This window comes from Epithele typhae (assembly GCF_022376455.1).
Source record: "Epithele typhae strain CBS 203.58 chromosome Unknown BXZ73scaffold_82, whole genome shotgun sequence".
NCBI classification, from domain to species: domain Eukaryota; kingdom Fungi; phylum Basidiomycota; class Agaricomycetes; order Polyporales; family Epitheliaceae; genus Epithele; species Epithele typhae.
Genome location: NW_025954273.1, coordinates 115,446 through 142,980, shown reverse-complemented (window position 1 = coordinate 142,980; position 27,535 = coordinate 115,446). Strand labels below are relative to the sequence as shown.

The 27,535-nt window shown below is 60.2% G+C and overlaps 8 protein-coding genes across 8 annotated transcripts; 5 read left to right on the top strand and 3 right to left on the bottom strand.

Annotated features, from left to right (window-relative positions):
* Positions 1–1,451: 1,451 nt before the first annotated feature.
* Positions 1,452–3,505, top strand: BXZ73DRAFT_54670 (cytochrome P450; the record flags this gene model as incomplete). The annotated part of the gene is made up of 11 exons (XM_048021212.1): positions 1,452–1,544; positions 1,601–1,711; positions 1,763–1,891; positions 1,946–2,108; positions 2,158–2,241; positions 2,302–2,398; positions 2,453–2,579; positions 2,632–2,811; positions 2,844–2,952; positions 3,024–3,270; positions 3,325–3,505. 11 exons carry the CDS (start codon positions 1,452–1,454, stop codon positions 3,503–3,505), a joined length of 1,521 nt encoding a protein of 506 aa, XP_047872752.1.
* Positions 3,506–5,293: 1,788 nt separating this feature from the next.
* Positions 5,294–7,036, top strand: BXZ73DRAFT_54677 (HCP-like protein; the record flags this gene model as incomplete). The annotated part of the gene is made up of 3 exons (XM_048021214.1): positions 5,294–6,391; positions 6,486–6,691; positions 6,850–7,036. 3 exons carry the CDS (start codon positions 5,294–5,296, stop codon positions 7,034–7,036), a joined length of 1,491 nt encoding a protein of 496 aa, XP_047872751.1.
* Positions 7,037–9,357: 2,321 nt separating this feature from the next.
* BXZ73DRAFT_54622 (cysteine proteinase) lies at positions 9,358–12,902 on the top strand (the record flags this gene model as incomplete). The annotated part of the gene is made up of 7 exons (XM_048021201.1): positions 9,358–9,480; positions 9,533–9,546; positions 10,028–10,512; positions 10,576–10,873; positions 10,923–11,120; positions 11,186–12,331; positions 12,467–12,902. The coding sequence occupies 7 exons, from the start codon at positions 9,358–9,360 to the stop codon at positions 12,900–12,902; spliced, it is 2,700 nt and encodes an 899-aa protein (XP_047872750.1).
* Positions 12,903–14,442: 1,540 nt separating this feature from the next.
* On the bottom strand, positions 14,443–16,506 carry BXZ73DRAFT_92728 (cytochrome P450; the record flags this gene model as incomplete). The annotated part of the gene is made up of 10 exons (XM_048026466.1): positions 14,443–14,623; positions 14,695–14,941; positions 15,012–15,300; positions 15,360–15,486; positions 15,545–15,641; positions 15,701–15,796; positions 15,822–16,016; positions 16,053–16,185; positions 16,240–16,350; positions 16,414–16,506. 10 exons carry the CDS (start codon positions 16,504–16,506, stop codon positions 14,443–14,445), a joined length of 1,569 nt encoding a protein of 522 aa, XP_047872749.1.
* Positions 16,507–17,869: 1,363 nt separating this feature from the next.
* On the bottom strand, positions 17,870–20,226 carry BXZ73DRAFT_54615 (MFS general substrate transporter; the record flags this gene model as incomplete). The annotated part of the gene is made up of 15 exons (XM_048021199.1): positions 17,870–18,057; positions 18,129–18,262; positions 18,324–18,516; positions 18,564–18,622; positions 18,751–18,775; positions 18,831–18,950; positions 19,003–19,074; positions 19,121–19,169; positions 19,229–19,382; positions 19,438–19,512; positions 19,554–19,609; positions 19,661–19,738; positions 19,795–19,809; positions 19,867–19,934; positions 19,986–20,226. 15 exons carry the CDS (start codon positions 20,224–20,226, stop codon positions 17,870–17,872), a joined length of 1,527 nt encoding a protein of 508 aa, XP_047872748.1.
* A 1,759-nt stretch (positions 20,227–21,985) lies between these two features.
* BXZ73DRAFT_106415 (uncharacterized protein) lies at positions 21,986–22,629 on the top strand (the record flags this gene model as incomplete). Its single annotated transcript, XM_048016623.1, has 3 exons — positions 21,986–22,165; positions 22,287–22,550; positions 22,609–22,629. 3 exons carry the CDS (start codon positions 21,986–21,988, stop codon positions 22,627–22,629), a joined length of 465 nt encoding a protein of 154 aa, XP_047872747.1.
* Positions 22,630–23,218: 589 nt separating this feature from the next.
* Positions 23,219–24,406, top strand: BXZ73DRAFT_54640 (alpha/beta-hydrolase; the record flags this gene model as incomplete). Its single annotated transcript, XM_048021204.1, has 6 exons — positions 23,219–23,594; positions 23,649–23,675; positions 23,725–23,838; positions 23,886–23,909; positions 23,965–24,120; positions 24,315–24,406. 6 exons carry the CDS (start codon positions 23,219–23,221, stop codon positions 24,404–24,406), a joined length of 789 nt encoding a protein of 262 aa, XP_047872746.1.
* Positions 24,407–24,677: 271 nt separating this feature from the next.
* On the bottom strand, positions 24,678–26,802 carry BXZ73DRAFT_106413 (uncharacterized protein; the record flags this gene model as incomplete). Its single annotated transcript, XM_048016622.1, has 8 exons — positions 24,678–24,691; positions 24,759–24,998; positions 25,072–25,263; positions 25,336–25,501; positions 25,558–25,642; positions 25,701–25,801; positions 25,905–26,064; positions 26,372–26,802. 8 exons carry the CDS (start codon positions 26,800–26,802, stop codon positions 24,678–24,680), a joined length of 1,389 nt encoding a protein of 462 aa, XP_047872745.1.
* Positions 26,803–27,535: the final 733 nt, after the last annotated feature.

The window sequence follows — 27,535 nt, the reverse complement described above, 5'->3', positions numbered from 1 at the left end:
GCACCACGTACGGCTTTCGGACGTGGTCGCTCCCCTCGCCCCCCTCAAAAACCTCCGCGCGCTCAAAATCACAGTACGAATCGACACGTTCGCTTACGGCTCCGCCGACATCCTCGCGATCGCGGCCGCCTGTCCAGCGCTCGTGGAGCTCCGCGTCGAGGTCGAATGGGACCACTACTTCTTCTACGAAGACCAGGAAGTGCCCGGGTCCGGGCCCGAACAGCCATCGCTACCGCCAACAGTCCTCGAAGTGGTCACGGGGACAACCCCCAAGCGCGTGTGGGACGGCGTCTCGCCCACGTCCGACGACCACGCGCGGTACAAGGAGACGGCGACGTTCGACGTGCTCGCGGACCTCGCGCGCGCGTGCCCGGCGCTGCGCGTTCTGCACCTCCCGCGGACCGCCCTCGACCTCGGCGCGCTGGACGCGGCGGCGGCGGCGGCGGTTGCGCGACCGCACGGCGCCCTGCGCGAGCTCCGGCTCGGCATAGTCAAGTGTCGTGGGGAGCGGGGGGCACCGGCGGGCGCGGCGGATGCGGATCCCGCGCGGGAGGTGTGTGCGTTCCTCCGGACGGTGTTCCCGCACGCGGGGCGTGGGGTCGAGGTCCGTACGGTCTCGAAGCCCCCGGCGCGCGCTTCCGTTCCCGCCCCGACCGCACAGTGCAGCACCAGCAAGGAGTGAACAGCAACCTGAAGGGCGAATGCCGTCCAGATTGGCGTTGGTGAAGGAGCTTCTTGAGCGGCGACGTAGAGGTCGAGGATGAGTCCTGGACTAGCCTAGTCACACGCCTCCGGATCCGTGCTACCGCCATCCCATCCTGGGAACATTAGAGCGGACGAGCTCGCGACGTGTGTTTCGATTCTCAGAGACACCAGAGGATCTATGTCAAGTATTTCCGCCCCGTGCGCGGGATCAGAATCAGAATGCGCGAAGTATCTGGCGATCTTCGAGCGCCTTGAGAGCGCATCGGGCAGATGACGTCATCTGCCCGAGTCCCGTTGATAGTTCAGGCGCCTAACGAGGCTGATGCAAAGTTGATGTTTCTTGATCTTGAACGACAAATGTCCCCAGCGATCCGCTGCGACCTCATAAGCATGTGCAGTCGTTAATACTGGCCACTTGTGCCTCTTCCCTGCTAGGTACTTCAAGTGGCCGCCTCTACACTGACATTGCACGTTTACGCCCACACCTACACCGCCAAAGCGAAATAAACCCAAGTTCATTTCAAAGCCGCGTGCGTACCCCGCTCAACCCCGGCCCCGCAACCACAACTTGACCACAACCGCCGCGCTTCCCCTGCTTCTAGTGAGTCTATATAAGCGAAGTTCTGGGTCGCTGGCTGTGAGGCGTCACCGGTGCGCCCACGTGGCACGGCAGATAGGAACGGGCCCTTCTACGTCCGCCCATGCGTATAAAGGGCTGTGGGACTCGCAGCACACTGATCAATGACATGGACTACATCGCCGAAAACCCGCAAACGATCGCCTACGGGGCTGGGGCCGCGGTGGTCGCGACTGTCGCCCTCAGGTGGCTCTTCGACCCGGTGAGTGATCTTCGCGAGATTTGCCACAGTATACTAACGAGTGACATACGAGGTAGCTCAGGCGTATTCCCACCGTCGGAGGGCCTTCTGCGCCGCTCCTATCTTACGTCGGCGCGTCCAACTTCATCCGCGATGGCACTAGCATCATCACAGAAGGGTACCAGAAGGTTTGTTGTGACTGTGTGCGTTCGCATGCCATCTGACTCAGCTCTCCGCAGTACTACGGAAGCGCATTCAAAGTTGCTACACTGGATCGGTGGATAGTGATCGTCAGCGGTCCGAAGATGGTAGAAGACCTCCGCAAGCGACCCGACGACGAAGTATCGTTCGTGGAAGGAGCAGAAGAGGTATCTTTTGTTTGACCTGCAAGGAGCTGGCCTAGATGATGATGACGCTCGCAGGGTTTGCAAACCAAACACACCATCGGGACGTCGTGGCTGAACGACCCGTACCACGTCGACATCATCAGGGAGAAGCTTACACGCACACTGCCCGCGGTGCTGCCTGCGATTGTCGACGAGCTCATGCTGGCGGTCCCAGAACACATCCCGGCTGCCTCCGATGGTGAGAAACAGCTCTGACGATCGATCTTGAAATCACTGACGAGTCTCAGAGTGGGTGCCAGTGCATACCTTCAAGGCCATGCAGAAGATCGTCTCCCGGGCCAGCAACCGAGTTTTCGTCGGGCTCCCTGTTTGTGAGCTTCTTTTGCTCACGCAGTACAGCAGCCGTTCCGCTGACTAGAGTGGCTTCGGAGGTCGAAACGAGGAGTTTCTAGACCTCGCGATCAAGTACACTCTCGATATTACGTCTGACCGTGCGCGCATGAAGAAGTACCCAGGATTCTTGAAGGGGTAAGCACTCCCGCGAAGTCACTTTGTCGCATGCTGAAGGGAAGCTCGTACTAGCGTTGTAGGCGCTTTTACCAGTGACGCGCGCAAAACACATAGACGGGCTGCAGACATCCTTGAGCCTCTGATCACGGAGCGCCTCGCAAAGATGCAAGAGCTTGGTGACGAGTGGACGGAGAAGCCCGTACGTCCGCTTTCTCTATGCCCACCCTTCACTAATTGCCTCCCACACACAGAACGACATGCTGACCTGGATACTCGAGCAAGCGATCCCGCGCGGCTCGTCGACAGATCAGATCGTCCAGCGTGTGCTGTTCGTCAACTTCGCCGCGATCCACACGTCCTCGAACAGCGTCACGCACGTGCTCTACAGCCTCGCCGCAGATCCTTCGCTCGTCGCCGTGCTCCGCGCGGAGGTCGAGCCGATCGTCGCGTGCTCCGCGCGGAGGTCGAGCCGATCGTCGCCGCGGAGGGCTGGAGCAAGGCCGCGCTCGGGAAGATGTGGAAGGTGGACAGCCTCCTGCGCGAGTCGCAGCGCGTGAACGGAATCGGACTCCGTGCGTCTTCCCCCTCCCGTCCCTTTCTCCGTGTGTTCACGACGCCGACCTCGTCCCCGTCTCTGCCGCAGTTTCCATCACGCGCAAGGTCCTGAAAGACGTCACGCTCCCGGACGGGACCTTCCTCCCCGCGGGAACGCTCGTGCACGCGGCATTGTACCCGACGCACCGCGAGTCCTCCGTGTACGGCGCGACCGCGGACGAGTTCGACCCCTGGCGGTTCGCGCGCATGCGCGAGGCCGCGGGCGAGGGCACGAAGCACCAGTACGTGAACACCTCGACCGACTACCTCCCCTTCGGGCACGGGCGGCACGCTTGGTGCGTCTCCTTCCTTCCCGCGACCGACGCTTGCTGAGACGGTGGTGGCTGAAGCCCTGGGCGGTTCTTCGCGGCGAACGAGCTCAAGGCGCTCGTCGCGTTTTTGGTGCTCCACTACGACATGAAGATCCCCGGAGATGGCCCGCGACCGAGCGACGTGTACTTCGCGGAGCACGTCCTACCGGATCCTACGGCGCGCGTTTTGTTCCGGAAGAGGCAGCCGGTGCGGGTTTAACATGGATGATGCCCATCAGGAAATAAGCCACAGCGGGGTTGTACGTTATGTGGGACGCGCGGTGCTCTCCTGTTTGAACTTATTCTCCATTGAGAACCATCCGCTACGTCTTGGTGTCGCCGACGCCAGAGTCTGGATTCGCCCAGAAACATGACGACATCGCACGGAGTTGAGGCTGATGAGAGCCTCGGGTTGGATCAGAATACAGCAAGCTTCGCGTAAGTATATATTACGGCGGCGATACTGGTCATAAGTACCTTCACTTCGATATCGATATCAGTGCTTCCACGTTCCGCCGTGACGATGGTCATTCCTGAGATCATAGTACATACTGCAGATTGTGAGCATAACAGACTCTTGGAGTACTCACATGCCGGTCCTTCTTGTACAAGAACAAGGGGTTGCGACTGCGAGGCCGTCCTTCTACCGTAGTAAGCGACTTCGGTCCAGGCACGACGGAAAAACATGCAGCGCCCGCAGTCTCGTTGCCATAACTTATCCTTGACTTATCCACAGGTATCGCAGCGCTACATTGCGGGAAGTAGGGGTTTAATTCTTGGCAGAGCGAGCATAGAGCATTGAGCAAGAGGAAGCGGAAGTAGGAGGGGCCAGCCCGGGAACGTTCGGAGATCTGAGGGTGACAGGTACAGTATTAAGCGCTTTTATGGAGTTACTTAACGGAGCGCTTCACGTTGTATGCACATCACATATGTCGGAAAAACCAAATCGGGCTCGCGAGGCCTCGCGAGGCCTTCCGGGGCGATCGGTGTTGCGAGCCTCGCAAGCTAGGCTAATTAGCTCGCAATCCAACCGCGCGTCTTTCATCGTCTTGCAATATTGCTACCCGACATCAATGCATCACGATCTGTCGACCAGCCTGTCAACGGCGTCCCGGCTCGCATCCCTTGCCGATTACCAGCTTGTGCACTCGTTATAATTCAGATAATCAATGATAATCATTATATTTTCTAGAATACAGTACAGCGCAGAGAACTAGTACAGACGGCGCAAGAACAACGAAAACGGGGGGCGGGGGTGATAACATGGTATATGGGGGCTCGCTGAGGCTCGGCAATAGACGACTTACTTCAGCATGTATACAAATGGCCAAGCAGCTAGCGCAGCGGCGAGCGCACTCTACACGGTGGCTAAATGGTATTCAGACGAGAGGGAAGACGAGATCTGTCTTGAGACAAAAAATATCAGTGAAGCACGCGTGAATAGGCAGCGTGTGGCATATACATTATCCTGGTGCCAGCACAACCGTCCGACGTTCAACCTGGACATGGAGATGAAAGGATAAGTGATGAAGAGCAGGAAAGGATTGAAAGGACACAAACCTGAATGCGACACCATACATGTTGAGTAGTAATAGACAGGAGAGGACTCAGGAAGAGGAGGACGAAGGGGTGACGTGGTGGAAGCAGAGAAAGGAGCGCGGGAGGCGCGCACTCAGAGCGAAATCTTCTAAGTCCCTCGTTGTCGGTTGGAGCGTTCACGATGCCGCAATGCCTTACAATATGGTTTCCTGTGCGGTAAGTCCTTGCAATAACTTCAGGCGCCTTGCAATCCCTCTCGAGGCGCTACAGAGCTCGCAATGTCATTGCAAGCCAACCAGCGCGCTTGCAATCCAATTAAAATCCGGTTACGAGATCTTTGGCTTGCAAGGCCGATTTGGATTTTCCGACATAATTGTCACGACGGGTCACGAGGCGGAGCGACGGCCAACGTCGTCTTCTCACCACCACCATCCGCATCCCCCTTCCCCCTCCTCTCCACCTCCCGAGGATGTATGCGGAGCCCCAAGCCCGGAGACCTTCCACGACATATGCTCCGGACTTTGACCAGAGTCGAGGCTCTCCTGCCATACCCAACACTCGTCCTGCCTCCCAATACTCGGCCGCATATCCCCAACAAGCCCGACAATCGACGTACAATCAATATGAAGACTACGAGGGCGATGGGGATGCGGACGACTTTTACCGCCCGCAGTCGCAATACGAGCAGCCATACGCGGCCAGGTCAGTCGCCACCCAGTCCATCCGCGCCCCATCTCCCCCTCCGGCCGTGCTCGACCACTCCCACCTACGGCCCGGGAACCAGGCCGCGCTGCTCTCGCACGAGCGCACGCTCGAGCTCTACCGCGCGAACGCGAAGAAGACGCAGGACCCGGACCTCCAGTTCGAGTTCGCGGTGTTCATGGTCGACGCCTCGAAGACGATGCCGATCCCCGCGCCCACGCCGGGGAACGTGATGGACGTCGAGAAGGCGATCGCGAAGCGCGACGGGCTCGTGCACGAGGCCACCGGGCTCCTCAAGCGCCTCGCCGACCGCGGGCACATGCCGTCCCAGTACTTCCTCGCCGACTGCTACGCGAACGGGATCGGGACGAACAAGGGCCGGCAGGACTTTGACCGCGCCTTCCCCCTCTTCGTCCTCGCCGCCAAGCACGGCCACCCCGACGCCGCCTACCGCGCCGGGACGTGCTGCGAGAACGGCTGGGGGTGCCGCCGCGAGTCCGCCAAGGCCGTCCAGTTCTACAAGAAGGCGGCTGCCGCGAGGCATCCTGGTGCGCTCTACCGGCTCGGGATCGCGGAACTCAATGGGGAGCTGGGGCTTGCGAAGAGCCCGAGGGAGGGTGTCAAGTACCTGAAGCGGTCGGCCGAGGCAGCGACGGCCGAGTTCCCACATGCGCTGCACGAGCTGGCGTTGCTGCACGCGCGTGGGATCGACAACGTCCTGTTCGTCGACAACGAGTACGCGGCGGAGCTCCTGGCGCAGGCGGCGGAACTCGGGTACGCTCCGAGTGCATACCGGCTGGGGGAATGCTACGAGTACGGGAAGATGGGGTGCCCACAGGATCCCGCGCTGTCTATCCACTACTACGTGAGTGTCCTGCCCCTGCCACACTGGCGTCAAGTCCCCGACTCGGTATGATCTCGGTCGATGTGGTCGTTGATGCTGACTCGGCACGGTATAGAACATCGCCGCGCAGCAGAATCACCGCGACGCGTGCTTTGCGCTCACCGCGTACTACCTCGTCGGCTCGGCAGGGGTGCTCCCGCAATCGGACACGGAGGCGTATCTCTGGGCACGCAAGGCCGCGGAGGAAGGGCTCACGAAGGCGATGTATGCGGTCGGGTACTTCCTCGAGGTTGGGATCGGCACCGAGCCAAATATGCAAGAGTGCGTATCTCGTCTTCCGTCCGCTCCCTCCCGCTGCGCTATTCTGGGCTGCGATCAAGAATAGCGCAAGCTTGCTCGATCGCTCGCGCCCCCTTAGCCTCCCCCCTATCTCCGACCGCCATCGTGGCCATGTGCTCACGATCACCCTTGGCCCGCAGAGCGATCTCGTGGTACAAGCGCGCGGCAGACCTGGGCGACAAGCGTGCAGCCCAGCGGCTGAAGGGCCCGCAGAACACCGCGATGGTCGCACCAGGAGGACCGGGCTCGGTGTTGCACCGCGAGGGCGACGCGTCCGAACTGTCCTCCGGGAAGGGCGGCAAGGACAAGGACTGCGTCATCATGTGAGTGCTGCTGATGGGCGCCGAGCAGGAGGGGTGTGCGGAGGGAGGCAGAGACGGGGGCCTATACCCGCAGACGGCGCGCCGGGGTCCTCTAGGCGCACAGCACACGGACTGCTGTAGACAGGTACGGTAGACGGATGGGACGGACACGACTCTATCTACCGCGGACTCTCTTTCATACTGTACATGAACTAATTGATCGAGGCCGCGAGGGCTGGCAATTTCTCCTCTGTTGACTACAAGCTCGGTTTCTATTTGTTGGAGGTTTGAAGCGCTGGGAGTGGCGGCGTGCTGTCTGCGGTCGGTTTGGGGGATGTGACGTGGCTGTCACGGCGTTCGGTAGAGGCCGCCGCCGAGCTACTCAGCGAGGCTTACTACTCCCCAATGTTAAAACATTAAAGTTCGCTGAATCTCTCATTCAACAGTACAGCAAGAATACTTTTCACGACGTGGGTGAATTGAAGGCCTGCAAGACACGGTACCATCCATTGCACCAGAGCGAAGCTGCACGTTTGGCAGACCCTCTCGATACTCACCAATGCGTTCGCGGCCGCTCATCGCCATCCCGATGGCCGCAATTCTGCAGATATTCAAGACAGGCTTTCGAAGGTGTGTGCAAATCAGAATTTCTCGCGCTGATGCTGATACAAGCGCGGCCTAGGTCGAACAAGCTCCTGAATCGGTTGGTGAGGTGGTTTCGTCGGCGGATGCCCCGGGCGAAATTGAAGCCTGGGGCCTCACAGACTGTGTTCGCGGTGTGAAGAGCATTTTCGGCGTAATATCTCTGATCACGGTCGTCGCTCTGGGTGACACCCTTGTCTATTTCTGCCTTTTCTTCATCATCGGACGGCGTGGATGGTGGGTCATCCGACTTCTTTCGATCGCGCATATATACTTAACGCGTTTTACGACAGCCTATGCGAACACTTTCCTAGCGACTCTGAACTGAGCAGCTCTAACGCACGGGATTCGCCGTGAGACCAGTCGAACGCGTAGATCCTTTGCAGACAATCATTACCGCCAGATTCGGTGCCATCAGTGCGCAGGCGTCGACTCCACAGGAGCGCCTGTCCAAACATTGCGGCGACGAGACAGCAAAGGGATCGCGATAAATGCGGACGAAGGGCGGGACAAAGAGTACGCAATTCGTTCAATCCTTCCGGAAGAGTCTGCGCTGATGGGCAACACTAGCAGTTTGACGGCGCTTTAGACGGGTGTTAGTAAGGGCTGCCTAGATGTGGCGAGCTTGACCAGCCATTCGTGAGGCCAGTACATGTGCTCGGGTTGGGCACGGCACGAAAACGCGCTAGAGCGCGAGCGCATGCACAAGACGACACCAGCATTTCTTCCAACACCCTGCCCTTGCTCTTGCGCCGTTCTCCGTCCCCGCGCTCCTGCTCGTATTTACCTGGGAGTGGACCTATATGAAGTTCTAGACCGCCTAATATGACGTCATCCTTTCCAGACCGAGAATGGATTCACGCCGGTCCTGCTGGTTCCGAGTGATGCCCCAGGTCGTCTGGAGTTGTCTCGCCGGCGAGCTCGCTCGCTCGCCCCCGGACTAGGCGATACGAGATTGTTTCGCTGATCCCTATTGTCGGTACTCACCCACTAGACGTTGAATTTGACCTCATCCATCTCAGAACCTCGATACGAGCTCGCTTTCAGGGAATGGCTACTAGAAGCAGTGAATGGGTGTTAAACTTGTCACTGCACTAAGAGCGAGCGGGATTCGAACCCTGGGAGTGTTGTGCAAGCACAGCCACGGGCCACTCCGGTCGTGTCGGACCGTTGCCGAAGGCCATACCAAATCCGATGCGGCTGAGAAAGACGAGCTCGTGGCTTGTTCGTAGCCGGGATTCGTGGTTCGGCAGGAAAGGCATACGTACGACATACCAGATATGGTGAGCAGGTGAGATATCCTGGGGAATGTCGAGGCAGGCACCAGGCACCTTCGATCACATTACCTTTGGCGAGCAAGTATTTCTTCGAACTGCTCTGAGACTTTGAGGGCGATGGAAAGCGGACTCGGGCGACAGAGTAGTCGTGACCCGTGCACGACTGAGAGAGACAGGATGAACGTCCAAGGCAGGGAACGGGAACGGACGCGTGGGCGGCAAGCAATTGAGCGTTTCCAAATCGGGCGTGCGTGCCTGGCCGGGAGGAACGGCGCGTCGGGCGCGCTGGCCCCCGCCCAGTCCTCATCACGCTCTCTCATCCCCTCGCCTCCCCCTCCCCTCCGAGCCCCGCCTCCCCGCCCCCGCCGCCCGTCGCGTTCAGGCCCCGCGCTCGCCGCGCCCCGACGCCCGCGCGCCCTCCGCCACCATGAACTTCGGGAGGAAATGGATCTTTGGGACCAGCCAGCCCCCAGCAACCCCCCTCCCCGTCGTCGTCCCCCAGGAGCCGATCATTTCAGCCGCAGACGCTAAGCTGTTCGGCCTTGAGAACGTGAGTCTGGTCATTTCATTTCCTTGCGCATTTAGTCGCTAACCTCTTGCAGTTTGGCAGCACCTGGTGAGTCTCTGCTCTGCATATGTGCTGGTTCATCCTTCCCCTGCGGTTGCTGCCAAGACTCCAGCCTGCTTCGTTCGCGCTGTGCTGGTATTTTTGGCCACCAAGGACGATGTGACCTGGATGTATGCGCTGGCTTTGGGCTCGGCGCGCGAAGAGCCGACCCATTGCACCTCTCATACTGACGGGGAACCAGTTGCGTCAGGCAGCCGCGGGCTACCGACCAACACCTCTCTTTCTGTTCACATCTGTGCACTCTTCTCTTTCGCTTGCATCCGTCCTGTCGCTTCGTTTCAGGCGGAACAACACTGGGAGCAGGGGCGGTCTGGTAACGACGCTGAGGGCGCAGTCATATGGTAACCTCTTGCTCCCGTCCCTGCGTCCATCTGGAGCGAAGCCGTGACCAACCGCATGTTTCTCTTTATCCCGCCGTTACGGCACTTCATTCTCGTACGCAGCACCTGCTGACCTACTCTCCCCACAGCTACGCCAACTCGGTCCTCCAAGCCCTCTACTTCTGCGGCCCCTTCCGCGACCTCCTCCTTCAGTTCCCGGACCCATCTGTACCGGACGTACCACATCTTCCCGTTCTTTCTCCACCACCTGTCCAGCCCCCACCACCACCACCTACCATCTCCGGCCGTAAGAGGCCGACACGCACCGCCTCGGTATCCGACGCTCCTTCATTACACCCAAATGCCCCACCGCCCATCCCAATACCGCAACATCCCCCATCACTCCTTTCCGCCCTTCGCTCCATCTTCCTGCACATCAGCCGAAATCCGACCGACAAGGGCACGGTTGCGCCACGCGCGTTCATCGACAAGGTCCAGGAGCTTAACGAGACCTTCCGTCCCGGGCAGCATCAAGACGCCCATGAGTTCCTCAACTTCCTGCTCAACCAGATCGTGGAGGAGATGGAGGCGGCGGTGAAGAAGGCCGGGCTGGGCGAGAAGTCTAAGGAAGACTGTGAGTGCTCCTGTTTGTGTTCTCGCGCGCTTCCCGGCGACTCAAGACGCGTCTATCGCCAAGTGTCCACCTCTATCGCGACCCTGTCCACGCAGCCGCCGTCCTCCACCACGACCGCGCAGATGCATGACGCGACGCTCGTACATCGCCTGTTCGAGGGCGTGTTGACAAGCGAAACGCGGTGTCTGACGTGCGAGACCGTGTCGGCGCGGGACGAGTCATTCCTGGACCTCTCCATCGACATCGAGCAGAACTCGTCCGTGACGGCGTGTCTGCGACAGTTCAGCGCCAGCGAAATGCTCTGTCAGAAGAACAAGTTCTTCTGCGACTCGTGCTGTGACCTGCAGGAAGCGGAAAAGAGGTGCGTCATCCGCATAGATGCTTGCGCACCGATCCTCATGTACGCGCAGGATGAAGATCAAGAAGCTGCCAAATATCCTCGCACTCCATCTAAAACGGTTCAAATACCAAGAAGACGCGGGCAGATACGTCAAGCTCGCGTATCGTGTCGCGTTCCCTCTAGAACTCCGGCTATTCAACACCGTAGACGACGCAGAAGACCCAGATAGACTGTACGAGCTGTTTGCGATCGTAATCCACATCGGAACGTAGGTCTCCCATGTTCTGCGCCACCACGCCCGGTGACCGCCTCAGCTGACTGTACTACTCCCAGTGGGCCGCACCACGGCCACTACGTTGCGATAATCAAATCTAGAGGCACATGGATGCTCTTCGACGATGACACCGTGTCAACGATTAAAGAGTCCGAGATCTCGAAGTACTTCGGCGATTCTAATAGCGGTTCCGCGTACGTACTTTACTACCAGGCCGCCGACCTCAACCTCTCTGCGCTCGGATTGAAGGTCCCCACTCCCGCCCCCGCCTCCGCCACGATCACGGAACCCGGTTCCACCCCTGGTCGGCCACTGGCCACGGGTGAGCCGAGTGACCAAGGTCATGTTCCCAACTCGCCCTCTCCCGCAGCTCCTCCAGGGCTCGTTGAGGAGACCGCGCAATCTGATACGAGCGACTCGCCTCGCCTGCGATCTCCTACCCTCAAAGCACAGGTTCCACTGTCCGTGGACATTCCTCCACCATCTACAAACGGACCATCATCACCGTCGCAGTCGCAGCCGCAGCCGCAGTCGAAAGGGCTAATGAAAACTCTTCGCAGCAAAGGATCCTTGCGGGCAAGCAACTGGACTTCCGACAGCAGACGCAGCGGTGCAGACCTCGTTCCACCGCTGCCCTCCTCTCCTGTCGCGAAACGCCCGCGTACCGCGCAGTCCGAACTCTCCCAGACAGACGCCACGTCAAGCGCCACGCCCTCCATCCCTTCTTCCCCCGTCCCGTCGAAAGGGTACGTGTTCCCCCACCACGGTAATGGGAGTGTCCCATCAACCCCTCTCAGTGACCGCGCTCCTGAAAAGAAACCGTCGTCCTGGTTCAAGCGCAAGAGCTCATCGCGACAGGACGCGCTCGCCGCTCTGCCGCAATCGCCCTCGACACCCAGGCTGGGCAGACGCGGCTCGGAAGCAGCGATCCAGATGGCGCCGCCCATGGCGTCGACCTCAAGTTCCGAGCCGCCCCTCTCACCCATGGGGTCTGGGTCCCATACGAAGTCCGCTACGAGCTCGCGCGACAAGGAGAAGCGCAATTCCCACACGCGACGACCGTCGACAGCCGGTCCAACGATGTCGTCATCGCGGCCGTTGTCTGGAATCTCGTCTCCGCCACCGCTCCCAACGCTCCCAGGCTCCCCTGCGTCGCCGATGCCGAATGGGACAGCAGCGGAACACGCACGCTTCGTAAAGGGCACGTCGCGCGACTCGGAACGAGAACACGACCACTTGAAGGCGACTCGGAACCACGACCGCTCGACGGCGGAGACCAACTCGCATACGACGCTTAGCCTGAGCAGACCGAGCTCCGGAGCGCGCACGCGCACACCGAGCTCGCGCGACGCATCGCCCTTCCCTGCTTCGAACCCCCTGCCTGAGCACGACTCCACCGCGTCCTTGCATGCGTCGCGGGGGCTGTCGTCACAGCCACCTTCCCAGGCCCCGTCCGAATCACACTACTCTACCTCATCGACACCATCGCGCAGCCCCCAGCCGCAGACGCGCCAACTACCGCCACTACCCCCTCACGCGCACCATACACTCTCGTACGGCGGCGGGAGCGGAGGCGGGATCGGAGACACGCCCGTCGTCCCACACAACCACTCCGGTGGTAACGGGCTCGCGCACGGGAGCGGGAGCTCAACATCGAACCAGTGGAAACGCGCGACGCGCAAGCTCAGCTTCACGGCACCGATGCTCGTGTTTGGACGCAAGGACCGGGAGAAGGACCGGGAGAGGCGCGAGATACCGTCGTCGTTCACGCGCTAAAGCTGCAGGGGTGGGGCTGTACGCTGCTTTCACGTTTCTCTATCGCTTTGCGCTTTCAGACTTGGTTTGACGATCTTACTCTGCCCCGCCCCACCCTTCCACCCTCGCACATGTCCTGTCGGCACGTCGCTCTTTCGCACCCCCACAGTGTACTACGTTATGTCCTCTTCTACTTCGCCAGACTCTCCATGCTGTGCACGTGTTGTCGCTGCCCCGATATCCAGTCCCACCCGTCCGTCCATTCGCCCGCCTTCCCGCGCATACCTCCCCGCATGTGCATCACTATACTTATGCTCCTCTTCTGTCCTCTCGTCCGAACCCCATCGCGGAACCATGCATGCAGGATATATCTCCACCTATCGTACCACGCCACTTGCCCCTACCTGCCCCTCGCCTCTCGTTCGCCCGGCCCATCGCTGTGTCGACGCCGGCGGTCCGGCTCTTTGTATACGTACCCTACGATACGAGCCGTGCTAATGTACTTTTATCGCGTCGATCTGCCGTCCGTAAGTGCGCGACTGCAAGCGAGATACAATCTCAGTATCAAGTCCAGAATCGGGGACCTTGCCTTTCCCTGGAAGCTCATACAAAATGTGCGTCCCTCAATCCCCTTTGAGGCTGCTGCATCACTGACCTGTCCACATGTAGTGTCTACTCCGACACGAGCGTGACGAGGCGCTCGGCGTCTCGGCGTCTGGGAGTGGATCTCGCGCTTGACTGGGGATCTTGCCCACTTAGCGTTCTTCATTCCCCGGCCTACGCCTCTGCGAACGCAATGCTGTCCCCCTCAAGGTGGAAATGAAGGCTTACTGAAGCCACACTCGCTTCAGCGTTCTCGGAAGAGTCCGTGGGTCGCTAAACACAGATTGGCTTCGAGTCAGATCTCGAGGCAGGTGGGTCGCGCAGTATGTATAGGTGATATGCAGGTGGCAACCGTGGACGCCACGGCGTGGAAACAATCCTCCGGCAAACGTTTGGCGAGGTGGTGAATGCATTGACCACGGGCGTTATGGAAGTGACATCGCACTGCATGCCACCTCAGTGGTGTGTACTTCGACTCCTCTGGGCGTCTTCACGAAGACTTACGACCGACTCTACAGCACCCCGTTCCGTCCCGCCTCCCCCCGTGCTCGCCGGGACTAACGTTGAATGCTTGGACATACGCATCGTGCTCGAGCGGTCGACCTCGACCCTCTGCTGATGCTGTAATCAGGTGAGCCCCAAACCAATCCTTCCGGTGCGCGCATCTCTCACGCTCTCATGGGACGACAGAGGACGACGCGACGTTTCCCAGTAGCGTGAGTGCGCGTCAGACATGGTCAGACCCGCCTCACTCACGAACTTGGCAGGCGCACGCGAAACAAGAATGTGCGGGTGTTCACAAAATCGAACTCGGGCCCTGAGTCCAGCTCCCGGAGTCTAGTCAAAAGAGGTATACAACATGCACGCAGTCCCAAGATACGCACAGCCCGTCAATCGCTACATGACCGCGGCTCCTCCACGGTACAGTCTAAGTACAGCCGAAGTCCCCCAACGTGTCTCAAGCCCGCGCCGGCTGCCTCTTCCGGAACAAAACGTGCGCCGTAAGGTCCGGCAGGACGTGCTCCGCGAAGTGCACGTTGCTCGGCCGCGGGCCGTCCCCAGGAATCTTCATGTCGTAGTTGAGCACCAGAACCGCGATCAGCGCCTTCAGCTCGCCCCCAGCGAAGAACCGTCCCGGGCTGCAGGCGCGCGCGACCGAGCCGGCGAGTCAGAAACCACTGAGGCGAGCGCGAACGGGAAGGGGACGCACCACGCATGCCGCCCGTGCCCGAAGGCGAGGTACTCGGGCGAGGTGTTCACGTACTGGTGCTTCAAGTCCTCGCCGGCGCCCTCGCGCATGCGCGAGAACCGCCAGGGGTCGAACTCGTCCGCCGTCGCGCCGTACACGGAGGACTCGCGGTGGGCCGGGTACGCGGCCGCGTTGACGAGCGTGCCCGCGGGGATGAAGGTCCCGTCGGCGAGCGTGATGTCCTTGAGCGCCTTGCGCGTCGCGGCCACTGCAGCACAGACGGAAACGCGGTCAGCAGTGGAGATGCTGAGAGACGGGGACCGGAGGAGGGGACGCACGGAGCGAGATCCCGTTCATGCGCTGCGACTCGCGCAGGAGGCTGTCCACCTTCCACATCTTCCCGAGCGCGGCCTTGCTCCAGCCCTCCGCGGCGACGATCGGCTCGACCTCGGCGCGGAGCACGTCCGCGAGCGCGGGCGCGGCGGCGAGGTGGTAGATCGCGTGCGTCGCGCTCTTCGAGGTCGTCTGAATCGCGGCGAAGTTCGCGAGGAGCACGCGCTGGGTGATCTGCTCCGCCGTCGAATCGCGCAAGAGTGCCTTCTCGAGGATCCAGGTGAGCAGGTTGTTCTGTGTGGGGGCGCGCCGGGGTCAGGGATAGACTGGGGCGGAGGTGGAAGGGGGCGTACGGGCTTTTCGGTCCAGCCGTCGCCGAGCTCCTTCAACTTGTCGAGGCGCTCTTTGATGATCGGGTCGAGGATGGCTGTAGCCCGCCTTTGCGTCTTGCGCGTGTTGCTCATAAGACCTCCCACAACGCTGCATGGTGTTTGCTTCAGTCTAACGTATGAAAACGGGAGCTCACTTCAGTGCTCACCCCTTCAGGAAGCCGGGGAATGGTTTCATGCGGTCGTTGTCAGATGTGATATCGAATGTGTACCTGATCATGAGATCCAAAAACTCCTCGTTGCGACCTTCGGAGGACTTGCGGTTAGCGAAGGAGTAGCTCACGGTGTTTTACAACAGGACTCACAGGCAGGGAATCCGACGAAAACACGGTTGCTCACCCGGGCGACGATCTTTCGCATGGAGTTGATGACATGTACTGATACCCACTCTGCATACGTGACTTTGAATGAGCGGCGGAGAAATACCACAAGGACTATATCGTACCTTCTGAGGTGCGGGGACATTCTCTGGGACCGCGAGCATAAGCTCCTCGACGATATCTGGCATAACTGCGGGCAGCGTGCGGGTGAGCTTCTCCCTGGTGATGTCAACGAGATAAGGATCGTCCAGCCACGCCCTCCCGATAGTATGTTTGGTTTGTAGAATCTGCGGATCATCATCTCGGTCGACTCGCTCCGCTTAAAGCAAGAATAAACAGTACCTCTTCGACTCCTTCGATGAATGACACCTCGTCCTTGGGTCTTTTGCAGAGGTCTTCGACCATCTTCGGCCGCTGATGACGACCATCCACTGGTCGAACAGGGCGACTTTGAAAACGCTGCCATGGTGCTTTGCGGTGACGGAGGGGTAAGAGGGGTCCGGTTAGACGGGAGCATGACGAACCTTCTGATACCCTTCCGTGATGATACGCATAGCATCGCGGATGAAGTTAAACGCGCCGATGTAAGACAGAAGCGGGATAGAAGGTCCTCCGACAGTGGGGATACGCCTGAGCTGCATAAAGAGCGCAAGCGATGTTAGAGTCCGGTAAAAAACCTCGCGATGCGTACCACTCACTGGGTCGAACAACCACCTGAGCACGACGGTCGCGACGATCGCCGCTCCTGTTCCGCACACCACCATCCGTGTGTTCTCGTGGATGTAGTCCATGTCGTTCGGGTGAAGCGGGGGGGAGTGCAGCGAGAGATTGATTTCCCTTCGCGAGCTCTACACCTCTTTATACGTGTGGGCGGTATAGAAGCCCCCGAGGCCGACTCGATCCTATATCTGATGCACGTGTTGAGGGCCCTGTTTCCTGCAAAGATTCGGGCTGCCGAACACTTCGATCGTGACTCCAAAAGCATCGGCTATCCGGTCGAAGAAGCGAACATGGGCACGACCGGACATCACTAGTCAGATTTATTTGGAACGGAAGGCCATTCGCACCAGCAGCCTTTACTTGACTAGGTAGTCTGCAAATCGCTGCCGGGATACGGTCATGGGATAGTTTGTATCCGTACAGAGCAATTGTGGCCGCGTTCCGCTCAAGGAATATCCACTAACGAACAAGCTTTTGGATTTGTCAGCACGCTGCAGCCCAAATATTTCACGGTGCGAGTGCACGGCTCACCCTACGGCACTCCTACGGATCACTTCCGCTGCTGAATTCAGGAGTCGATTCGAAGGATGCTCAGAGGCACGGTTTATCGGCCTCGTACTGGGACGTCGCAAGGATATCAGGATCCGTTGCCCGACGAAAGTGGGACGAGAATTTTCCTCGTAACCGGGTAAGAGGGTGACCATAAATGCGATTGCGGCGAACGGCGCACGGAGATGAAAGGTGTGGAGCTGAAGAAGCGCGAATTTGGTGATTGCTCGGTCTTCGCACTAGTGAGTGTGAAGATACATACATCGCATCTTCTAGGGGCAGATAGAGTTACCATGTTCGTCATCGTGAGCCCTTGCTCGTACGACATCGTCCAGCTGACGACGAGGTGCGGTTACCAGAGCCGAGGATCGGAGTATCCACCATGAAACCTGCTGCTAACGTATACTTCCCTCCCGTTAGATGAAAGCATCGAAGCACGCACGGATAAAACGTGGCCAGCCATGCAGAGAGCTTGGTCTGTATCATTTCGGCTGCCGCAGCGCTGATTGCGCTATTGTTATATCCTGGCGCCGCGCGTATGACAAGAACACAACTTTCTGAAGACACGTCAGAGCACTGGTGGTGAGTCGTTTGCGGCCAAAGCGCGCTGCCGAGCGCCTCCAATATCGGTCCCGGCTTCGGCCCGGATCCGAGAGCCACGTGATGGTACTAAGGTCAGTTCAGTGCGTTCAGCTTCCACTTCGTTCCAACAATTAACCAATTACGGTCGTTTCCCTGCGTTAAGAAGTACTGTCGAGCGCGGAGTCCGCGAGCTCGGCGGACGCGTCGTCGAGATGATCTCCTGGTCTCGCACATGGCATTGATGCAAACGGCCGTCGACATCTGCGCTCCAGGCATCGCATACGCTCCTCCCACGGATCAGAATCAAAGCGTGTACCGGAAGTCCGGTGCGCGGTCGCCCATCCTCCGCAGTTCCTCGGGCGTGTGCTTGACCCCGCGCTCGCTCGCCTCCCTCATCGCCGCCTCGCGGCGCGCGTTGATGCGCTTGTACGAAAGCACCGCGATCGGGAGCGCGACGAACCCGATGCCCACGAACATGAGCTCGATCCCGTCTGCGGTGGCCCAGACGGTGCGTCAGCTACTCCAGGTAACCATGCCGAGAGTGTTAGAAGAGAGGACGCACGGCCGATGATGTACCGCGGCGCGTCCTGCGTGCGGTAGATGTTGCTCGCGATCGCGCCACTAAAGTTGCCGATCCCGATGTGGAGCGCCATCCCGACACCGCGCTTGTAGTGGCCCGCGAGGTTGTTCCCCAGCCTGCCGTGGTCCTCCGAGCGTTAGCGCGTCGAACCGCGGCACGGAACCGGAGGATACGCACCAGGCGACGACCCCGGGGAAGCCCGCGTACGAGCCGGTGACGACGAGGAAGGTGCCAAAGTACTTGGCGCCGGCGCTCGCGTCGGCGATGTTGATCGCCAAGCCGACGAAGCAGAGGACGAGCCCGGCGAGGATGAAGGGGTACCTCATCTTGATCCTGTCGGACCAGGACGCCCAGACGAGAACGGTGATGGCTGCGCTAGGTGTGAGCAGTGGAGCAAAGAAGTAAGTCCGCACTCACTGGCAACGACGTAAGGCGGGACGGTGAGGAGCTGAGAGATTGTTGTGCTGAAGCCAAAGCTGAAAAAAGGAGGTCAGCACATGATGAGTTCGGCTGACGGAGGCGCAAGTGGACTAACTTGTGGATGATTGACCTTGGACGCGATAAAGTCAGAGCCTAGGGAATCTGTCGCACAAATGAAGCTTACGGGAGGAATAAGGAGATTCCGTAGACTAGAAGCAGCGTCAGAGTCAGATACGTTCATTGGGGCCTGCATCATAAACTTACGCGGCGCGACGATAGACATGTAGATCAAGAGATGGATCCACACCTGCCAGTCGAGAAGTGTTTCCCATATGTGACGGACCTCGAAATGCTCCTCCTCCCCAACCGAGGAGTTGTCGTACTCTGTTGTGAGGGCGTGTTAGTCAGTAACATATGCAGCGAATGTCTAACGCACTCTTCCGGTGGACAACCCAAGCACGCTCTTCCGGCGTCAAGAACTTGGCAGTCTGCGGGAAGTCAACGACAACTATGCCGAGTGAGCGTCTGTGAGATACGGGAGTTGTTACGCGTACCGAAGAAGGCGACGAGCCCAACAACGATTGTAAGGAGCCCCTCGATGATCTATGACAACAGGCTGCTCAGAAAGAAGGAGTTGAGAGATATTGAGGACGCAGACGCACAAAGATCCACGACCATCCGAGCAGTCCGGCCGTTCCAGACATGAACGAGATGCCAAACGCCAAGAGCCCGGAGAATGCGCCCGCAGCCGTCGCGCCCCCGAAGAACATGCCGACGCGGTACTGCAGCATGTGACGCGGGTACCATAGTGAAAGGCTAAAAGGCATCGTAGGTGGTCTCCGTAGACAGAAGATGCTGCCGTTGTACGCACTAGTATACGACGCCGGGAAAGAGGCCGGCCTCGGCCACTCCCAGACAGACTCGAGCGCCGACGAGTTGAGGATAGCTTTCGAGATGAGTGTCAGAGAAGCTGACGCTCACAAATACTAATATACTTGCTTTTTGACAAGACCCATGAGCGTCATGATAAGACCCCAAACGACCTGCGAGATCTGTGAGCGCTAAAGGAGATCGTGATGACATTGCGCACACACCGTGATTCCAGGAAGCCATCTCGAAGGACGGAACTTCTTGAGTACCAAATTCGCCGGGCACTCAAATAGACAGTATGGCTACAGGAGATGGCAATGTGAGTTGCCGGAGCTTAGGCGGCGTTAAAGACACGTACAATGAAGTACATCGTCTACGAGATCTTACGATCAGTCGAGACCGAAAACATAAAGTCAACACAAAACCTCACCAATGCGATGTTGTACCTGTTTCCCGTGAGGTCGAGCTGTGTCGTCAGACCTTGCAGCTTCGCGTTGCCTGTTCATCCCGCTCAGTAAGTGCTGACAGCATATCGGGATTAGAGCGCACCGATGTTTCCCCGATCCAAGAACGAGCACAAGTACATGAGCGTTAGGATGGGCACGAGGTGTAAGTCAATCTTGCGCCACAACCTCTTCTCCTGCTCTGCGGTGAGCGTCGGCGGGGGCGGGAGCTCGTCCGGGTCGCCTCCATACGCGCGCGCCGCCTTTGCAGTCTGGACCGTATCTTCGACCGACTCCTTCTCCGTCCCGCTGACTTCAACACACCTCTCGCTCCCTTTCTCGGACATGCTCCTCGTCGTGGGCGTGAACTTCCGGTCCTGGATGTCGAGTCGTCGAGGACCGTAGTTGAGGAATGGGCGTGAGGCAGAAAGGCGGCCGCTCGTGGTGCGGCGTGGGCCCTCTTTTATATGCCGTCAGACCTGTCAAAGCGCACTCACGCTAGCCGCAGAAGGCGGGCGCCTGGGCTGATAGATGGACGGGAGCCACGCCGGAGGTTAGGCGTGGAGGTGACTCGTGAGCCTGGGGCCTGGCACGGGATGTGGAAGTGCGACAGACAATGCGTACCCACATCACTCCGGAGAGCGCGGGGTCGCGGAAGAGTTGATTGGCGGGGCTTCGGATGAAAGCCGTGCTGGCAGGTGGAACGGAACGCTTCGCGAGGGGTCGGTCGTACTTAGAGTGAGCAGTTGAAGCGGAAGTGTCGGTCGTAACGCAATCTGGAGGGAGGTGATGCTGTTCAAGAAGGCTTAGAGCATAGGACAGCGTGGACTCGGCCAGGTTAGCTTGGTGAATCTTGACTGGGAGCGGTCGTACATACGTGACTGATGCATGACGGTGGCTGGGCGTGGCGTCTTTGTCGCATTCAAGACGGTGATTGCGACCAGTTGACGACGCCCGTCCGGCGCTAAAAGTATTCGGCAAAAGTGCCAGCCGGTCCGGGCCGTCCAGCCCAAGCGCTGGCCGCCAACTGGAGAAATGCTGTGGCATCTTATGTAATGTAGTCGGCCGCTTCTATCTCTCCCTCTCCCTCTCATCATTTCGAGCTACTCTCGCCACTTCCGTCGTACGTAGTAGTGAAGCTGAACACGTTCTTATCGGCTAACTTACTACCCAGCCCTCTTTGCGCCTCACATTCATTGGAGATGTCCTTCTTCCCGTTGGTCGACGACGTCCTCCCGGACATATTCGCGAATTTGGATAGCAGAGATCGTGTATCACGCAGAACTCTCTTTGCCCTCGCCTTGTCTTGCAGACGCTTTTCCCGTCCCGCTCTCGATGTTCTCTGGCGATAGCTTCCCGACGACTTCCCCCTAGTCGCACTTCTGCACACCCTCGACATCGCAAAGGACCGCGACAACCCGCCTCGCGATGATAAAACTGTTCGCCACGAATGTCCATCATGGTTCTACGCAAGTATCTGTACCTCTTCATATCGCATGGTACTGACCTCCTGGTTCTGGTTTCAGACGGTTGGACACTCGACTCTACGGCCGACCTCCACTGCCATCCAATGTGGGCCCATTTTCAGTCGTATGCGCGCTGCGTGGAGGAGATCACCATCTTCCTGCCAGAAAACGCGGCCGTGACGTCCGTCTGGAATGAAGTGGAAGCACTGTTAGGGAGCGACGATGCGCTCCTTCCTTGCCTTCGTCAAGTCATTGTCAACAAACGTGATCGTCTGGGATACTTTCGACCCACTGGACTATGGCCAGTTCGCACTACTCTCACCAGTGTCCGCCACGTAACGTTTGAAGACCCTATGGAATAGAAGGGGACACCTGCATTAGCGACGCTCTCCTCACTCGCTGCCCCAACTGGAAGACATTGTGTCGAGCATAACGCATGGCCCATCTCGTTCCTCAATTCTCCAAGCCCACACGACTTCGGAATCTCGAGTGCTGCGAGTGGGTAGAACTGGGCGTCAGCAATTTGACACATCTGCAACATGGTCCGCACTCGAATCGCTTTCCTTCACCCTGTCCTCTTCGACCCTAACAGTATCTACGCCCCACCGCCCTTCTCCTCCCGAATCTCACGTCGCTCACGATGAACGATCCGTGCAAGTACGCGACCCTCTTCGTCAACCTCATGCAGCTTCCTTCTCTCAGGACCCTTTCCTACGTCTTCTGCACCACGGGCAGCGAGCCCGACACTCCACTCGACGCCATCACCGCAGCTACCCCGACCTCACCACGCTCGCGCTCACGCTCCTGCGCTCTGGCCGAAGTAACAAACGCACTCCCCGTCCACGGCCGTGCGTGCGCCTCTCGCACCTCCTCGGCCCCTCGCGCCGCTCAGCACCTCCGCGCGCTGCATATCGCAGTCCCGGACACCCCTTCGGCTACAGCGCGCGGACCTCCGGGCGATCGCGAACGCGTGGCCCGCGCTCGTCGAACTGCGCGTCGAGATCGAAGACGATGACGAAGAGGTGGAGAGCGAGGACGAAGCCAAGCCGGGGCTTGAGGTGCTTGCGGAGCTCGCGCGCGGGTGCCCCGATCTCCGTGTGTTGCACCTCCCGCGGACGGTGCTGGCCCTGGGGGCGTTAGACGCCGCGGGGGTGGGATTGGCCGCGCACCGCGCCCTTTATGACCTCTGTCTGGGGGTGGTTGAGGTGCGCGGAGCACGTGGCGACGGGGAGCGGGAGGAGCAGGAATCCGCACGTTCATTAGGGTGCTGTTCCCAAATGCTGAGCGTCGGGTCGAGGTAAGGACAGTCTGCTGTTTCGCGGCTGTATGATGTATATGGGCGGATGTTTTCTTCGGCCCTTATTTTTCCCCATAAGCACTCATTTCGCGCTTCAATCGCAACAACAAGTGTTCTGGGAGGATGGCTGACTCGCTTCGACGCCCACTTCCGACCGTGAACGCGCCGCTGTGAGCGCTTTGTGCTCTCGGCGACCGTCTCGCTGACGGGAGGGGTGTGTGGAGACGAGAAAAAGAATGGGCGCGCGGATGGTGCCCTCGTGTCTCATAGTGGCTTCTGGTTTCCTTTTCTGACTTCTTGCACTGACCTTGGTCTCCGAGATAGGAGGCTGTCTTCTGCGTGTGCTAACGGCCTTTGACTCACTCGGATCCGACTCCGACGGCTCAAGGGCGTTGATCTACCTCGTACTGGGACTTTAATGCCAGCTTGGACCAGAAGAGTACTCGCATTTCACCTCAGCGTCCACCGATGACTCACCGATCTTACGGATGTGGAAGACCCCGAAGCGCGCCTGTCCACTACATATACCAGCACTAAGGCCCACCCACCTCCCCGCAAACCCACCCTACAGCGACCATGGCCGCCCCGCTCACCAAGCCGCTCGGCGCCTGCTGCTTCCGCACGATCCCGCACTCGGGCACCGCGCGCGGCACCTGGGAGACCATCGCCGGCGTCGAGACCTACGTCGCGCGCCCGTCTTCTGCGCCCGACGCCAAGGTGATCCTGCACTTCTCGGACGCGTTCGGGGCCTCGGCCGTGAACTCGCAGCTCGCGATGGACTACTGGGCCGACGCTGGCTTCACCGTGCTCGGGATCGAGTACTTCGAGGGCGACACCGCGGGGAAGCACGTCGGCACGCCTGGGTGGGATGGGATGGCGTGGGCGACGGAGAAGCTGAGGCGCGCGAGGGAGGTCACCCCGCCGTGGATTGACGCGGTGCGGGCGCGGTACGGTGAGCGACGGCTGGTATCGATTGCGGCGCGGTTGAGCGCTGAACGTTCGGAAGGTGCGGACGTCAAGTACTTTGCAGTGGGTGCGTCTCCTTCTCTTGATGGCGGATCTCTCATTGATCGCGCGCGCAGGATACTGCTTCGGGGGGTCGTTCATCATGGACATGGTCGCCCAGGACTGGATCACCGCCGGCGCGTTCGCGCACCCCGGCTTCCTCGACGAGGACCACTTCCGCAACGCGAAGAGTGCGTCCCCGTCCCCATTTCCGAACGGCGCTCACCCCGCTCCACAGAACCGCTCCTGATGTCCTGCCCCGGTACGCCCGCACCTCTCTCCACATTCAGACACACCCGACGCTGACGCGGGCGCAGAGGACGACTTCACGTTCCCGCTCGACCTCCGCCGGCGCGCCGAGGACACCCTCCTCGCGCGCCCCGCCGCGTCCGCGGCGCCATACACGATCCAGGTCTTCAGCGGCGCGTCGCACGGTTTCGCGACGCGCGCGGACCCCGCGAAGCGCACCGAACGTGCGTCTCTCTCTCTCTCTCTCTCTCTTGCCCCGTGCGCGCGTTTTACGCTGCGGAGGCTGAACATGCGCCCGCGCCCCTCGATCCGATCGGCCCCGGGCGCTGGTCCCGCTTAATTCGCCGCCGGAGAGGAGCGTCGTCCTGCGCCCGTCGCGCGCACCGTGTCCCCGATCTCGCGCTCACGTTCGCGACAGAGTGGGCGAAGGAGGAGGCCGCGCGGACCGTCGTTTCCTTCTTCGATTTCTACGCGCAGCAGCCGTGGACGCCGCCCGCGCCGAGCGCATGAAAGAAGAGGGAAAGGGAAAGGGATTTTGGGAGGTCGTTTTGTGCTCGTGAAACGACCAGACCCAGAGCCGGAGACGTACGGCGCGTCAACAACCACAACCTCCTTGCATACAGCTGGTTTCTACAATGATACACAGATCGACAGGAATCTTACACAGCGACCAAGTCGCACCGCCGGGGATATCAAGAACGTATGAGTACAGTACAGGTGAGTATATGCAGTATGCATAGCGGGATGACTACTAGTACGGATGAGACGGGACACGAACGCTCTACACAATAGCAACTGTGGGGAAGAATGCACACCATAATACAAAGCCACGACGACGACGACACCCAGGAAGAGAACCCACCCACGTCACGCCGCCGTGAACACCCGGCTGCGCTCGCTCGGGCCGCGAGCGAGAACGTCTCGCAGTCGTCGTCGGCGCGCACCCAGAGCGCGACGAGCTCGCGCCGCGCGCGGTCCCGGCTCTCGTGCGCGTCGCGCGCGACCGACTCGCAGTGGCGCGTGCAGTTCTGCACCCAGACCGCGAACGTCGTCAGCCGCTGGTAGACGGCCTCCTGCTTGAGCGTCATGATCTGCTGCTGTTCTGCGTGGGGGTCAGCGCGTGTGTGCGTGTGGGGGGAGCACGACGCGAAGGGGGCGACGGGAGAGAGACGCACGCTGTATGCCCATCGCGAGTGTCGGGCCGCCGTACATGAGCTTGTAGAACTGCAGGGCCTGCAGCAGCCCCGTCTCGCGCAGCTCCTCCACGTTTTTCTCGTCCTCGCGCGAGAGCAGGAACGCGTACGGGGTTAGCGATGCGACGCACTCGTCGAAGCACCGCTGTGCCTTGCTCGCCCAGTCTGCGGCCTCTGCGTATGATACCTGACGTCAGCGATGGGGACGGGGACTCGGACCCGTGCGGTGGAGACGGAAGGACGCACCGCGGTAGGTCTCCTGCCGGCTCTGCTCGTCGCCGACCATAGCCTCCCACCTGCTCTTCTTCGGGCTGCAAACGGCGTCGATGAGGTCCAACGCCTTCGTGTAGTGGTGGTGCGCGGACTGGACCGCGTTCTGCGCGTGCTGCAGCGCCGCCGCCGTTTCCTTGCCCTGAGCCTCGTGAGCACTGTGGCCAAGAAAAGGAAATGAGGTGCGTAGTGACGTACGTCGATGTAGGCCTGGTCGCGCGCCGCGACGGTCTTCCGCGCGCGCGCGTGGTCGTCGAGGTACGGGTGTCCCGTCGCGCCGCTCCTGACCGCACGCGGTCAACATCGCCCCACGACGCAGGTAATCGAAGGGAGGCACTCACGTCGTACTCCGCCACGACACCGGCCGCCCGTCGTCGAGCACCTTCTTCAGCTCCTCAAAGTACCCGTCGAGCCTGCCCGCCGCCGCTTTCGCGGGCTCCATCTGCCGTCCGAGTCCGCGTCAGTCGGGGGTGCGGGCAGGAACAGGGGCAGGGGGATGCGATCGCGATCGCGATCTGGGCCGCGGGACCGCGCGAGGGACGTACGCGTTCAAGCAGCTGGGCGAGCTGCGCCTCGAGATCCGCCACGCTCGGCAGCTCCTCCGCGCCCTCCTCGGGCAGCGGCGCGGCGGCGGAGGGTGGCGAGGCGGCCTTGCCTCTGAAGATGCGGAGCCCGAGTGCGGACGGCTTGCGCTTCGGCTGCGGGCTGCTTGCGGGACACGTGGGCGCGAGTAATGCGAGGGAGAACGGGAGTCAGCGTCCACGCGCGCGGAAAGAAGCGGACGAAAAAAGCGGGGGTATGACGCATCCGGGGTAGGGTGGTTCGCGTGCAGGGTCGCGGAGAACCCGCGCGCGGGAGGAGGGGGTGTATGTCCGTGTGTTTTTTGTGTATCCTACTTATCGCCCGCAACGGCGGGCCCTATAGTAGGCGGTACGCGCGACGCATACGGGGGGATGCCGTGACGAACCTTCGGGGGGTGTACGTACGCGCAAAAGAAGACGGGAAGACGCACCTCCTCGCAGCCGCCTCCCGCTTCTTGGCCGCGCGCAGGCGGGCCCTCAAGTCCTCGAGCTGGCGGACGTCGACGAAGAGGCGCTGGCTGGCGGCGTCCGCGATCTTCCAGTTCTCGTACGTGCGCGAGAGGGCCCAGTCCGGGTGCGGGGTGAGGAAGGGGGACATGGAGGCGTAGCCCGAGTCCATGCTCGTCCGCGAGCCGGACGAGTGCGGGCTGGTTGGAGATGTGGGCGACTGAGGAGGGCGCGGCGAGTGTGCGGAGAGATACTGCGAGGAGGATGAGGAAGAGGCAGCGTAGGTGGATGCGGATGCTGAGGATGAGGATGCAAGGGGTTGTGTAAGGGCGTCGGCCGGTGTAGAAGGTAAAGAGGAGGAAGGTGGAGGGCCGAGGGCGGGTGCAGAGGCGAGGACTTTGCGGAATGGAGGCATGGCGGCAGACGTGGAGATGCAACGTTCTTGGGATAGCGCCGGACTAGAAGAGCAGAAATGCGACCGGTTGATGGGCTTGAATGTGAGGGGGCGGTGGAAGGGAGAAAGAGGCGGACTGGTGCTTATAAGCCCGGCGCCCGTGTGTGCGCAGACCTCGGGGAGCGAGATAGGCTCTCGAGCTCGCGACCGCTTTCCCGTTCGAGTGGCGAAAGCGGGGAGGAAACGGGGACACGCAGGCACACCTGCCGGCCCCGCAGTTCTTGCAGAAGACTGTCCGTCGCCCAGCCCGGCTCTGCTCAGAAGGCGCTCTTTCGTCCCTCGCACGTTCGTCCCTCGATTGGAGCAGTGGGCGCCGACCCCAGCACTCGGGAAGGGCTCCGGGATCCAACGCGCCATTCCCATCCCTTCTTCCACGCTCTAAGAAACTTGGGTCACAACTTCAGTCGTCCGCCTCGCTCGTCGTCCGCCTTCACTCGCCACCACCAGCAAACCACCACCGCAATGGGGCGTGGGAGCAGAGACTGGCAAGCACAGCGCACTCAAGCTTTTGGCGCGGTCCAAGGACAGCATCCGAGGATCTAAACTCAAGATAGCAAGCGTGCATCCCGTCGTCACTTTCGAGACACACTCACGCTCAGAGTTTCCGCTACCAATACACCTTCCGATGCCGCACAAGAGAGTTACAATTCTGTTCTGTGCAATCACGGCCTCGTGGCCCTGTTACGCGAGCCTA